At 34.4% G+C, this 14,157-nt stretch overlaps 1 protein-coding gene across 1 annotated transcript in view; it reads left to right on the top strand.

Moving 5' to 3' along the window:
* The first annotated feature begins 706 nt into the window (after positions 1-706).
* The window catches only part of LOC138715140 (short-chain dehydrogenase/reductase family 16C member 6-like), a 94,665-nt gene continuing 81,214 nt past the window's right edge, over positions 707-14,157 (top strand). Inside the window, exons 1-2 of the mRNA XM_069847688.1 lie at positions 707-834; positions 10,485-10,654. Of these exons, the coding sequence (XP_069703789.1) occupies positions 10,502-10,654 (153 nt within the window). The 5' untranslated portion in view covers positions 707-834; positions 10,485-10,501. The remainder of the gene's footprint in view (positions 835-10,484; positions 10,655-14,157) is intronic.

Raw genomic sequence — 14,157 nt, 5'->3', positions numbered from 1 at the left:
ATTCAATGCAACAGAGTTAAGAAGACAAGCGTTTAAGAAGGCATCAGCGAACATAAATGCACGGACTTAAAATGAGGGAACTAGAAAACCTATCTATGAATCCGAAAAAGTAAGACTACCGCAGAGAAACCTCGTCTTTTTCTTGACAAGTTCGACGAGGACCAGGAAGGGACCAAAGGTACTGACATTTCTAGCCTTTCAAGTTAGTTAATAGATGCAGACAAGGAAACAGTATCACCTTCAGGAGCCATATTGAATGTTTGTCGAATACATAAAGAGTTACCTGGTCAATTAACTTCATATAAGTTATGGGAAGGCAAATGTAGTCGGTAACTGCTATCTGACAAACACTTATCGAACAAATTATTGTCGAATAGATATCTGACGTTCCACAATCCAGCCATAAATCCTGTAAGTAGCTGATGTTGAACAGTGCAAGTGATAAAAGGCATCCTTGTCGTACTCCTTTCCCATTTGACTTGCCTCTTGACATTTATTTTTCTACATAATATCCTTTTTTTATATATCAGGCACTGTTACTCTCCCATCGCTTAACACGCACACACACACATGAAAAAAGAAATACTTTTCCTCCACACACAATTGAAATATGGCTTGTGCGCACATGATCAACAACGTGCACGCCATTGAGAACTTACGCAATCTGACTTTAGAAAAAAAAAACTAAGCTTGGGGGACGACAGGATTTCGATGCGGCTGGTGGGAAGGGGAATTAGGACATCGAGAAATGCCGTGCATTGTTTGAGTTAACCTTTTCACTTCTGCTTTAGTTGTGGTTCGTTTCGTTCTGTGTTTACACCGGCACTTAACAGAGTGAGTAAATTAATCATATATTAATCATATACCTTATCACTTTATAAAAAAGTTTACGGTACAGTGTTTGTTATTGCAGCCACCAATTTCACGAAAACACTTCCCGCGGTGGTTACTTGGTCTAGACTATCAGCCTACTATGCAAGCGGTCAGGGTTCGAGCCCCGGTGAAACCTGGCACTTTTCATTTATGGACCTAGTACCAAGAATTTAGTTTCCCTTTTAATAATAATAATAATAATAATAATAATAATAATAATAATAATAATAATTGTAACTCTACAGTCGAACAGACCAAAAAAGCATTTTTTTCCAGAATTATTGCGTACTACGAATATTATAGAGCATGCCTGTCAAACTCGTGCTCCCTAGGCGCGAATGAATACCAAAGGGGTGGTTACTAGTCTCCTGACTGCTTCATGTCCCTTGCATTGACTCAACGTAAGATAGGGCCGGGCACGTCAACGTAAACAGAGCAGTTTACTAGTAGCAGTGGCCGCAGGTACTGTACATATACTTTGCACTTCTATTTTGGTATATACTTATCACTGTAATAACGTTATCATCATCCTCGACTTTCTCAGTAGGCCATTGGTCTGTAAAATGTATAGAGATTGATTCACAAGGAGTTACTGACACCTACGGAGCATATTCCCCAAGACATTTTGAGCAAAAATGTTATATAAACATGAGTCCTATTTTCACTATTTTCAGAGTTACACTAATTTGAATTTGTTAAAAAGTATATTTTTTTCTTTAGTTTAAGAGTAAAAAATATTATAATTAGAGAATTAACAATTCTGAAGTATTATTTCTTTAATTGGCTAGTATTCTGAAGCTAAAAATGTGTTGTTAATTCCATAGTTGCGTCTTACAGATATATTTTTTTTCAATTTTTAACCACAAAATTACATTTTTCTAACGCATTTATCGCAACAAATGTTATAAATCACCTAATTTTTGTACAATTTTCAAGACTGTACATTAGGATGCAAAATTTAACTATAAAGAATCAAATAGCTAGAAGTCGCGTGATCTGTAACAATTGTTGTGATAAGCGTGTAAGTATAATGTAATTTTTAATTAAATTTTGAAAAAAAAAATCTGTACAAAGCAACTAAGGAATTAAGAACACATTTTTAGCTTCAGAATACTAGCCAATTAAAAAAAGTATACTTACGAATAGTTCATTCTCTATTTGTAACATTCTTTTACCCTTAAGACCATACATGGGCACAATTCGGTTACGTGAGGCACTCGATTTGAAATAGTTTGTTCACTAGAGAGGAGACCGCAGAGTAGGATGGGAAATATAAACTGCTGTGACCTGCGTCACCTTATCGTAATCGCTAAGGCGGTCAGTGGCGAATTATTAGGAAATCGTTTGGTTAACGTGAGAGACTCGAAAACTTTTATTCAATTTGGCAAATTAATTCGGCACCTTTATTCATAAACCTCTTTACTATTTCTCCATCATTGAATTGATTTAAATCATAGGCGAGAAATTGCGTAACTAGCCAATAATATTCCATCACGTTGTCTACATTTATTTTCTTGAATATTCTGGCGTTTATCAAGATTACTTAATAGATTTGCACGTTCTCGACCTAAAATAATTTGAGAAAATCATATTTCGTTTTCTACCCACATTTGACATTTTTTTTATAAATTTCTTTTGGAAATAATACGTACAAACAGCATTTAATTCCTCGTACCTTTTAATGCAGCATGTTGAAGATGTAATGTCGTATTTAGTATACTGTGCAAATGTTAAGATCATAAATTTTCTTCGGAATAGTATGAAAAAATGGCATTTAATTTGTCTTACCTTCTAATTCAGCATGTTCTTTATAACATAAGGGGTAATGTCGTTGTATATTAAATTTATTAATGCCTAATAGGATTTTCGAGCATAACATACATCCCATGTTCTCCTCTTCTAAACAGCAAAAAAACTCTTCCTCCCATTTCTCGTGAAATAATCGTTTTCTAACGCGTACACACTGCTTTGATGATGCCATTATGCCACCACTGATATTTCTTATGAAACTGATATAGAATCTGCCCACGCCTAGGAGCTACGAGAGGGAGGAACGGGGACTGTGAAGATGATGTCACTCAGAGCGATAAGCTCTGTGGAGGTCAGTGAGGCACTAATTCTCAAGTGAGGCACGATGCCTATCTATGCTTAAGACTAATGAAAAAGGTATTTTTAACAACTTCATATTAGTGTAACTCTGAAAATATTGAGAATTGGACATATGTTTTTGTGGCAGTTTTTGCTCAGAATTTCTTAAAAAATAAACTCCGTAAGTGGCGGTAACTCCTCGTGAATCACCCTGTATTTATTTTTACGGACGAATAGGCCTAATGAGAAAGAAGGATAATGCTAAAGTTATTACAGTAATAAGTATGTACCAAAATAAGAGTGAAAAGTATATTCACAGTACCAGCCGCCACTGTTACTAGTACAACAGCTCTGTTAAAGTTGACGCGCCCAGCCCTAACTTACGTTAAGTCAATGCAAGGGACATGAAGTAGTCAGGAGACTAGCCCCTCCATATGCGTTCGCGCCTTGGGAACACGAGTTTGACAGGCATGTTATAGAATACAGGCCATTCGGTATCGAAGGTATGCTTACATTTCCTTATTATTTCTTCATAGACTATTCTGTAGTAAAATTGATTAATATTATGTATCTGATGTCATTTTCATAACTTATATTATCTAAGGAGATTTTTGCAGTAATGATATGGAGCTATATGAGATTTATTGCCTGATATGTCTAGCACACATCACTGTTTGCATTGGCTGTTGTAGCTCTGGATTGAAGAATTTGAAAAAATCATATCTCGAAAACTTGGTCTTTCCGAATGTAGAAATTTATAGGGAGGTTTCTTATTTCAGATGTACGTATTGAAGAAGCAATCGTTTGGAAATCCGTTATCACCCCGTGAGCCTTCCTTGTTAATGTCTTTTTGACTTGTAGGGAATATTTTTGTTTCAGAGCACTGAATTTAGCATATCAAACACACTTTTTGCTTTACTGATCCTTTTTTCAATTTCAGATCCAGTTCATTAATCATTATCCAAAATAGATCTCAAGTACCGGTACTTTAATTTCTTGACCTTTTTAACTACTTTGTTTTGATATAATTAAACGTTCCTCTGTGCCTGAAGTTAGATATTCTGTTTCGTTCAAATTTATTTTTGATCCCTGGTGTTTAAATTCCTCAGATAGTTTTCTCACCATAAAAGAAGCATCTTCAACATCCTTGTCTAATGAGTACAAACTATGGGTAGGAAATATTTTTGATCAATAGGCATTCCCATGGTATGACATTGACGTTACCAGTTCCTTAAACGTACATCTGTAATTATGTACTATAAAGTATTGCAGACTTCTATACACAAACATATTTTGTTATATAAACGTATAGCCGATACTGCATTGTAATCAAAATATGGCAACATTGCATTATTTCAAAGTTAGTTTACCAATTACCTGTGACTAAAATCGGAACTAACAGTCGGTGTTGTTTTGTGGTTAAAAAGAGATGTATTCATAGTTGGCCATGACTTGTACACAAGTTGTTTACCGTAAATCAAGATCATATCGGTCATTTCACTGTTTGTGTATGGTTCCTCCATTTTGTATTAGTGCCAACTGTTATGTTATACAATTCAGTAAAGTAAAAATAACACTAACCTAAGTTACAATACTCAACATCATGAATCAGAAAACATCACCATAACTGCAAGACATGGCCAACTATGAACGCATCTCTTTTCAACCATAAAACAACACCGACTGTTAGTTTCGACTTTAGCCATAGGTAATTGGTAGACTAGATTTGAAATAACACAATATTGTCATATCTTAATAACACTCCAGTAAATATCGTATATACGTTTATATGACAAAATATGATTGTTTTGGTGTATAGAATACTCTGCAATACTTTATAGTACATAATTACGACTCGCTCTATGTACATTTTGAAAAGTAGTGGTGATAAATAACACCCTCGAAGAAGACCTTTGGAAGCATAGAATTCCTTAGATAAAAATGGACACATTTTGACTTGGCATGCATTTTCTGAATAAATTAATCGGAGGATATCTATTAATCCTCCTGATATTGAAGCTCGTTGCAGAGCCGCTTGGAAAACTGTCATATGCCTTTTCAATATCCACAAATATTAATCCTATATCCCTAGTTAAGACCAATAATATTGAGATGCTCTATAAAAGCTGTAATTGCTCTTAGCCGAAGTCCAGTGTAACTGAGTTGCCCTTGAGCTTGTTTTTGCATGGTCTGCAGATAAGTAATTAATCCTTCCTGTTTCCTGGATTTTTGCCCAGTCTTGTGTTGTTTTATGTGCGAATTACTTATTATTCGCCCATTTGACCTCTTATTCCGAGAGTGACTCCGGTCCAAATAAGTTGGGTGTCGTTCCTTCTCGAGTAAGTTCATCTGTTTTTTTTTTTATTCATTTCTTTCAATGGCTCAATGATCTGATATTCAAAGTTGTGTCTCATTCTGTTCTGACGAATCGTTGACGGTGATAGTCTTGCTGATAATGGTGAGTGTTGACGATGACGATGATGGTGGTGGTGGTTATGGTTATTTTGTTGTTGTTTATCAAAATACTCTTTCCTTTTTATTATACAGTGTCTTTATTAGTGTGATAAAACATTATTTCTTCTTCGAACGTAACAAAGTGTACCTGTTTCTCTTTCAAATTTTAAACGTCTAAAATTGACACAAATAATATTTTGCACGTATTGCTAAGACTGCAGGACTTTAATAGTTTGTGTGAAATTCATGTTATGCTATAATTTTAGTGTATCTCTAACATGAGCATTTAGTAGAAAATTATTATTTGCCTTCATGTCGTAATTAAAATGGTTTGTGGTCTTGCACAATTCACAAAATTTTGTGAATTGGCTTCGATCAAATAACAATCCAATGATCTATTTGTATTTACACATTATTTCCAACTCTGAATGAGGTTCTGGCTGCTAAATATAGATACGGAATTAAAATTTGAAGAGAGTCTTCATGGGAGTCTCCCTGTATGTAGGCAACAATTTCGCGCGACTGTCCCAAAGTAACATATATACAGATACTTTTGTTTACTGCACATGCGCAGTGTGTCGTAACCGAAACTTACACAATGAGGGTGCTCCAAATTTTATTTCTATATTTTTGTACATGTTACCAGGCAGTACGATATGTTTCAGAGGAGGAACAAATTGTTCCATAGTTTATATATATTATTTTATTTATTTTGTTTGTTTATTTTATTTAATATTTAATTTATTTTGTTGGGGTGATTGAAAGAATTAATTAACTCTTTTTATTTAATATACATCTCAAGTCAGAGTAAACCAGTGATTGCCAAACACCACGAAATTGTGACGTAATAAAAATGCAACCCGCACACCACTATCTCAGGGAGAGGGGTGGAGTCGGTATCTTCTCAGGTAATGTAGTGAATAACAGTGCAGAGACGGACTCTGACCAAAAAAAACGAAAGAAATCTAATATTCTTCTACTTATTAACTATACACAATTTTTCCATGTTAATTTTTTATCCTCATATTAATTATTTTTGTATTATTAATAAAATAAAATAAATTTATTTTCTTATTTTCCATAGAAAAAGCGTGTACTTTACATCAGCATTTGAAATTACATTTGAAATTAGAAAAACGTACCAGACTGGTCACGAAGTTGTAAATTACACTACAAACTTAAAAAAACGTTGAAGTATTTTACTCCGATTAAGACATAGAAGCCGATATTTTTATTGTTTATTTATTAATTAAATATTCAAATTACACTCATACGTAGAAGAAAAACGTCGAAATATTTTACGCCAATTAAAACATAGAAGCCAATACTTTTTATTGTTTATTTATTTATGAAATATTCAAATTACACTACATACGTCAAAAAAACCTCGATGTATTTTACCCCGATTAAGACATGGAAGCCGATACTTTTTATTGTTCATTTATTATTCAAGTTACAGGTAAGGGCGTGGTAGTCTTCATAACAAGAAAAATAATGACAACGTGCATTGTTCTTTTATACTTCATTTAAAATTTCACAACATATTAAGTATCTCATATTTTTCCCATCTGCACAAAATAAATACTTTTCATTCCGTGCTCCTTAAAATTAAGTTTTTATTTACTATCTGTTTTCGAAAAGACATCGAAACATTATTATTATTATTATTATTATTATTATTATTATTATTATTATTATTATTATTATTATTATTATTATTATCATCATCATCATCATCGTCATCATCATCAATAATTGTCTTACTTTTTTATACTTTGTATGTCTAATTTATTTTGACCTGCTGTTCACATTTTATTATGCTTCTTCCTTTCTTTCTGTACGTTATATATTATGTCTGATTTCTATTTACTCGTTGTTTACATTTTATTATTATTATTATCTTATTCAGTTTTGTGTGTAAAATTGTAGTGTACTTTGTAAATATGTAGTGTTTTTTGTAACGCAGTTTTACTCCTAGTTGAGTGTTAGAGAAGGCCGTATGGCCTTAACTCTGCCAGGTTAAATAAATCACTATTATTATTATTATTATTATTATTATTATTATTATTATTATTATCCTACACATTTGTAACATTACATGTGTACGTCTGGTGCTGATAAATGTCTTTACTTATATCGAAGTGATGGCTGTAAACAGAGGGTGGGGGTATCATGTCATGGTTACGCTTGAGTGGAGACAGGGGCATGTGTCGCGACACAGCTTTTGGCGATCACTGGAGTAAACAATAGTATTATTCAGCGATATATACAATGAAGGGGAAAAGAAACTGACCATCCTGTCCCATTATCTCCTGTCTTAGTTGCCTCATAAGTGATGCCTTATTAGCAGAACTAGGAAGTTCGTACCAAAGCAGTAGATTCAGTTGAGTACAGCGAAGAGTATAGCTATCAACCCGCCTCGCCCTGCTGCCGCTCGCTACAGACGATGCACAGTATGTTCACAAACAACGCACAGTGGCATTCTGTGGAGCTGTGTACAGTCGTGAATAGTTTGAAGAATATTGTTAATTTATATTAATATTTTAGGTTGTGAACAAGGTGAGAGATTCTGTTATTATTATATTATTTACGTAATGTGAATATTATGCATGATTCCAAGAAAAGTGAACTCATCTGTTATTAAATAATTATCCAAACAGGAGTTTGTAACACGTTTATCTTTTTTCCGGATTATTATCCGTTAAATGTTGATGTCTCGTGCTGCTATGCATTCGGTTGCGTTACCGTCCAAGTTCAACATCGGAATTACGATACGAACTTCCCAGCAGCCATTATAATAGAAACGATAAATGTTCTTGAAAACATTTTTATTATGTGTATAATATTATGTCCCACATACGAGATACACTATTAGATTCGCAAAGTAGTTGTTCACCTGATTTTAGTAAGAAATACTGTATCATATTTTAGATTTGCTCCAGTAACGTCTTGTGACGTGGAACGAATATTTTCAGAGTACAAATATTGTTTTTCTTCCTCAGCCTAAAAGGAGTATTTCTTTTGATAAAATGAAAATGTTGTTATTTGTTACAATGAGGCTAGAATCATAATTGTATACTTCGTATGTTATTTTTATATGTATTGGTAAATTAATTTAGATTCGGAGTTACGAACTTCACAATTATAAACTATAGTTTTTTATATTATTTTCTTGTTCTAAGGCTGTGGACGATTGGAGCACATGTTTGGTTACCACCCGGCTGTGCATGTTAGTCGTTCTGCTTCACTGTCACAGAGAGACGCTCTATTACTTTTCACTCGGTAGACATATTATAGTCTAAGCCAGTGATGTCAAAGCAAGCGCATTTTTCTGACCTTGAAGTCGTGCGCGGGCAGCAAGCGCTAAGTATGGAAAGAGGAAGGGTTGTGTATATGAATAAGCAGCCTGTTGGATTAAGAAAACAGTGGTGCACAAACTTCAAACGGAACGTGAAATTTTATGTCGTTATTTTTATATGGCTTCTTTCTGTTTAATATTATCTATATTGTCTGTAAAACAAAAGTACTAACACTGATTTCTTAATATAGCACTTGTATTTTAAATCTTAATAACATAATAGAGAGTTAAGAAGGAATATTCACTTAAATTCCATAGTAGTATAATATCATACTGTATTAAGTGGATGAAACACATCATTCATAAAGAAAGTGATATTCCAAAGAAAGAGATTGAGTATGACATGATAAGTTGGAATTTATATTGATGGTATCTTTATTTTTTTTATTGGGTTATTTTACGACGCTTTATCAACATCTAGGTTATTTAGCGTCTGAATGAAATGAAGGTGATAATGCCGGTGAAATGAGTCCGGGGTCCGGCACCGAAAGTTACCCAGCATTTGCTCGTATTGGGTTGAGGGAAAACCCCAGAAAAAACCTCAACCAGGTAACTTGCCCCGACCGGGATTCGAACCCGGGCCACCTGGTTTCGCGGTCAGACGCGCTGACAGTTACTCCACAGGTGTGGATATGGTATCTTTAGCCTTACACAAGTAATCAATAAACTAATCAAACCAATATTACAGTAAAAAGCAAAGTTACCTAGTTACTGTATCTGTTTAAAGTATAACTAATATTACATAACAAAACTCTTATCGCATTATGCTTTTAAGGTGATATTTGTGAGCAACTTCCTATCATCAGAATATTAAATTATTTTTTCGAGATCTGCTGAAGCTACAGATCTGACATTTTTACAACACATGGCCACGTATCTTTTGCTTATGATGTAACAGTAGTTGCTTTGTTAATTCATTTGCTTACAAACAATTTCCATGTGAATATTTTTAAAATTTTCAATACACTATCTTCAGTAATACGTATATTAGATTTACGAAAACATTGTACCTGTAAGGCTACTAAATAAATAGGCCTATACTTGAAAATTTCACTTTTCTATACGAAAAGTTGAGAAAATATTTCTTTTGAATAAAAAAATCAAACTTGTGAAAAATGAGCATTAAAATTAAAACTTACATTCTTATAATGCAGTTATACTTCTCAGGCAAATCTAAAAAATAACATGGATACAGTTTTAATAAGTTGTCTTCCCTTTATCTATTGAATCAGTGCTGGCCATCCCTGAATATAGCTCGACCAAGCGGCATATACCACCTCTTTCGTCTGTCTCTTTCCTTTCCGCTGTAAAGCGCTCAGGCACTCATGGGCTCTAAAGCGCGCGTTTGCTCCTGTGGGCATCAATTGACATGCCTGGTCTAAGCTCACACAACTTAACATTTTTGGTGCCAACATCCTAGCTCTACTTATTAGTATAATTTATGAGATTCCAACTGATCTTCGAACTGCTGACTAAACGTTTCAGATTTAATGTTATAATAATTCGTTTGAATTCATAAAATATTAATTAAAAATTAATTTCGAGCGGAACAAAAGAATCCAAATTTTGACAAATTTACAGTTGAGAAGATGCTGTGACATAATTAGTGTTGTAAAAGTTTATCATTCCATCACATGCTATCACTTAATCTTCTCTCCATGCTTTTTCACTCTTTGTCTGAAATGAAACTTAGGCCGATTTCTTCTAACAGGTGCATAAAACAAGACAATGGATACCGGTATTGGAAAGTTGTTCTTCTGGATGAGACTGATAGCAGAATTTGTAATCTTCGGCTCCTTCTACCTAATTTTAGATCTGATGAAGAATATTTTGTACTTAGTCCATCCAAAAAAGAAAGACATCAACGGAGAGACCGTATTGGTAAGTTGAAACTATTGAAATGTTTAATGTAATGGCATCCCGCATTAGTTTCGTACATCCCTAAGCTGAAGAGAAGACAAGTTCGAATGAATGAATGAATGACTGAATGAATGAAGTACACTTATTGATACATAACACAGGGTTTCCGAGAATGACTTGTGGGGTTTTACGAGTTCACTGTGAAGCATGCATTAAGTGTAATGGATTGAAGGTGCTTGTAATTAATTCAGTAACTCAAACAGTTTCCAAATAACGTTAGTAAATTTCAATATGATTACCATTACCAGTACGACAGACGTCTAAGCGAAATTCAACTTCAGCCCATATTCTGACAAGAACATCTGGAGTAATGCTGGTGATTACTTGTCTGATTCTTCGTTTTTAGATGATCAAGATTCTCAGTTCTTTCGCTGTAGTCCTCATTCTTGACACAGTCCCAAAGGTAGATGTCCAATGGAGTAAGATCCGAACTTCTAGCGGGCCATGGAATGGGTCCATTTCTACCAATCTATCGGTCTGAAAATCGATGATTTAACTCTTCTCGGACATGGTTTGCGAAATGGGATGATGTTCAGTCTTGTTGAAAGATGATTTGTAACTCCATTTCCATTTGCTCCATTTGAGGAAATATAAAATTCTGTTGCATGTCTATGTAAATGCAACGGCGTGGAACGGACTTCTGATGTCTCTGAATACAGGACTGTCGGGAATATGGTAAGATACGCAACAATAGCGTAAAAGCAAACTGAGTTATTGAACTAATTACAAGAACCTTCAATCCATTAAACATAATACATGCTTCACAGTGAAATCGTAAAATCCCACCATTTATTCTCGGAAACCTTGTATATACAAACACATTGCGTTTTTATGTAATCAATTACGAAAAATTATAATAGATTTGTTACACTTTGTTCTTACCTCCCTATTAATACTTTAAGATTAATTTATTTATCCTTGGTGCAATCTGCATTACGTTATGGCATTGTCGGTTGAAGCAGTGTTTCTAGATCCATAAGAAAGCCGCTGGATTTACTACAAAAGAGAATAACCAAAATTTGTCTACGAAAAGCCTATTGATTACGTTATCAAACTTCTTTATCTGGATTTTAAGGTTTTCAAGTTGGAACAGATGTATAAATATACATTATTAACTTTCTTTCATAAGAACAAGAAAAATTTCAACACATATTGGCATAATTTATAATCTATATATATAATATGAACTGGTAATGGAAATTACGGGAAAACGGCTGAACGGATTTTAATAAATGACCCCTCATTTTGAAGCTTGGAAGCAGAAGTTTTTAGGAAAAATAGTAGTTTTCAGTAAAATGTCAATTTTCCTACATCATTTTCCTTTTATCCAAAATCCATCTTTCGTCAGTTTTGAGAACTAATTAATTGCATTCACGGCCCACTTGATGTTCGCTTCCTTAAGCGAAGCGAGCATCAAGTCGGCCGTGTTGCATTTCAGAATGAAACAAAACACACACTACAATAAACAATAGGCTATTACACGAAGGCCATGACCTATAGGATTGCTGACATAGAGTTCAGATGGCTCAGATTCTTTCCCATCATAATGCCAATATGTCGATCTTCATTTGTGCAATTTTTTGATAACGTATAAAAAATAATTTACAGGTCTGATTCTCTGGTCTGTAGTTTTCCTAGTACAGCTGTGTATTGGATATTAAGAACTACAAAACTTAAGAATGTTTGATGACATTATTACCATTAAAATGAAATATTATTATAGTTAATGCAACACATAATGCTATACTGATATATGAAAGTGAAACATTTTGGGGCTTTATGTAAGTAGACGCAGAGAAAGAATATTTTATATTAGACCTTCGTTTCTATAATTTACTGAATAACGGCTATAGGCCTATACTGGGTGTTCAATTCAAAGTGTGTCATGGCTCGCTGTATGCCGTCATGTGGCTAGCCGATGAGCCCAGAGAATTCAATCTTCCTACACTTCCGCAGAGGTGTATAACCTATGAGGCAGAGAAGTTGCCTAGCAAGTACGGCGTTCATTCTGAAGAGTACGTACCGATACGTACGGTAACGCCGGTTGTGGCAGGAATGTGAACTGTTGGAAATACGTACTGTCGGGATATGGGGAGAGAGTTAAGACGATTACTTACGTATTTGTTAATATTAACTTCGACGGTCAACATGGACACGGAGCATTTGATTTGTGGTGTGGAATGTTACCGTACGCAACCGATGATAACAAATACCCTGCGTACGACTTGCCGGCGCAAAACACAGTTCGAAAGAGGTTATGGTAGCACACAGACCGTACAGATCGCCATCTGTTGCTACGACGTTCAAGTTATACCGTACACGTTCTAAGGTTCAGGTTGAAGAACGCCTTAAATAATAGGCAACTTCTCTGACATAAAAGCTGAAACTCGCTTCAAATCGGTGACCCAACAACAGTGACGTCATGACACACTTTGAAATGAACACCCAGTATAAACGTATGTTACTGAAAACCATAAAAGTTACGTAAGGTAACAATATTGTTATTAAAAATGAAATACTTTTACAATTATTAATCAAGTGGTGTGGGTCCTTTTCATATATGTAATGGCAGTGTGATATAGATATTTATATATCTGATTCTCCAACTTTCCTTGGTAGTAACTGAGTCATGCTTCCTATTTTAGCTGCGTCTTTAAATTACATCAACATAAATTTCATATTTCTTTGGTTTAATTGATTAGATTTGTGATCGCTGCCAAGCATATTTTGTTGTAGGGAAAATAGCATGCCATTTCACTTCTTGCTACCGTGATGAGTAAGTTTATTTCCCGCAACCAGCAACAAATGAAACACTGAAGCTGCTAACGATTTACGATGGACAATTTTATTTAGGACGCATATAAGATTCTACAACTCTGACATATCATTCGCCTCATTTTCCACATCTCAGCAATAAATTCCTCACAACAGCCTATATTAAAAAAATATACGTAATAACATTCATGGTTACACACATTAATCCAGCAGTATTTGATAGATCAGTATTGTCTGGAAGAAGCGCAAAAAATTACAATTCATAAGAAAAGACCAAAAGGTATTACTTACCGATAAAATAAGAGGCCTACAAGATTTTGTAGTCTTTTGATCACCTCAGCAAGATCTCTTAGTGGGAAAAAGTGATTCTGCCCTCTACATTTCAGGGTAGTTCACGAAACATGCAGCAGCTATACCAAGATGCTAAGTCTTTTGTTCAAAGCATGACAAACCTTACATTTTCTTAACTTTCACATACAATCCGCAATGACCCGAAATAGCTACTGCATTACTCCCACATGAAAAACCCACTGATCATCCTGACATTGTTACTAGTGATTTCGCATTGAAACTCAAGAACTGAAGACGGATAGGTTCAAGGAAAAGTATTTGGCAAAAAAAAAAAAAACAAACATTAAGAGGGCATATATTTCACTTTTATGGAAGCAAATAACTATCAAAATGTCTGG

Source organism: Periplaneta americana, chromosome 15, assembly GCF_040183065.1.
Source record: "Periplaneta americana isolate PAMFEO1 chromosome 15, P.americana_PAMFEO1_priV1, whole genome shotgun sequence".
NCBI lineage: Eukaryota > Metazoa > Arthropoda > Insecta > Blattodea > Blattidae > Periplaneta > Periplaneta americana.
This window is presented reverse-complemented; position numbering and strand designations above follow the sequence as displayed.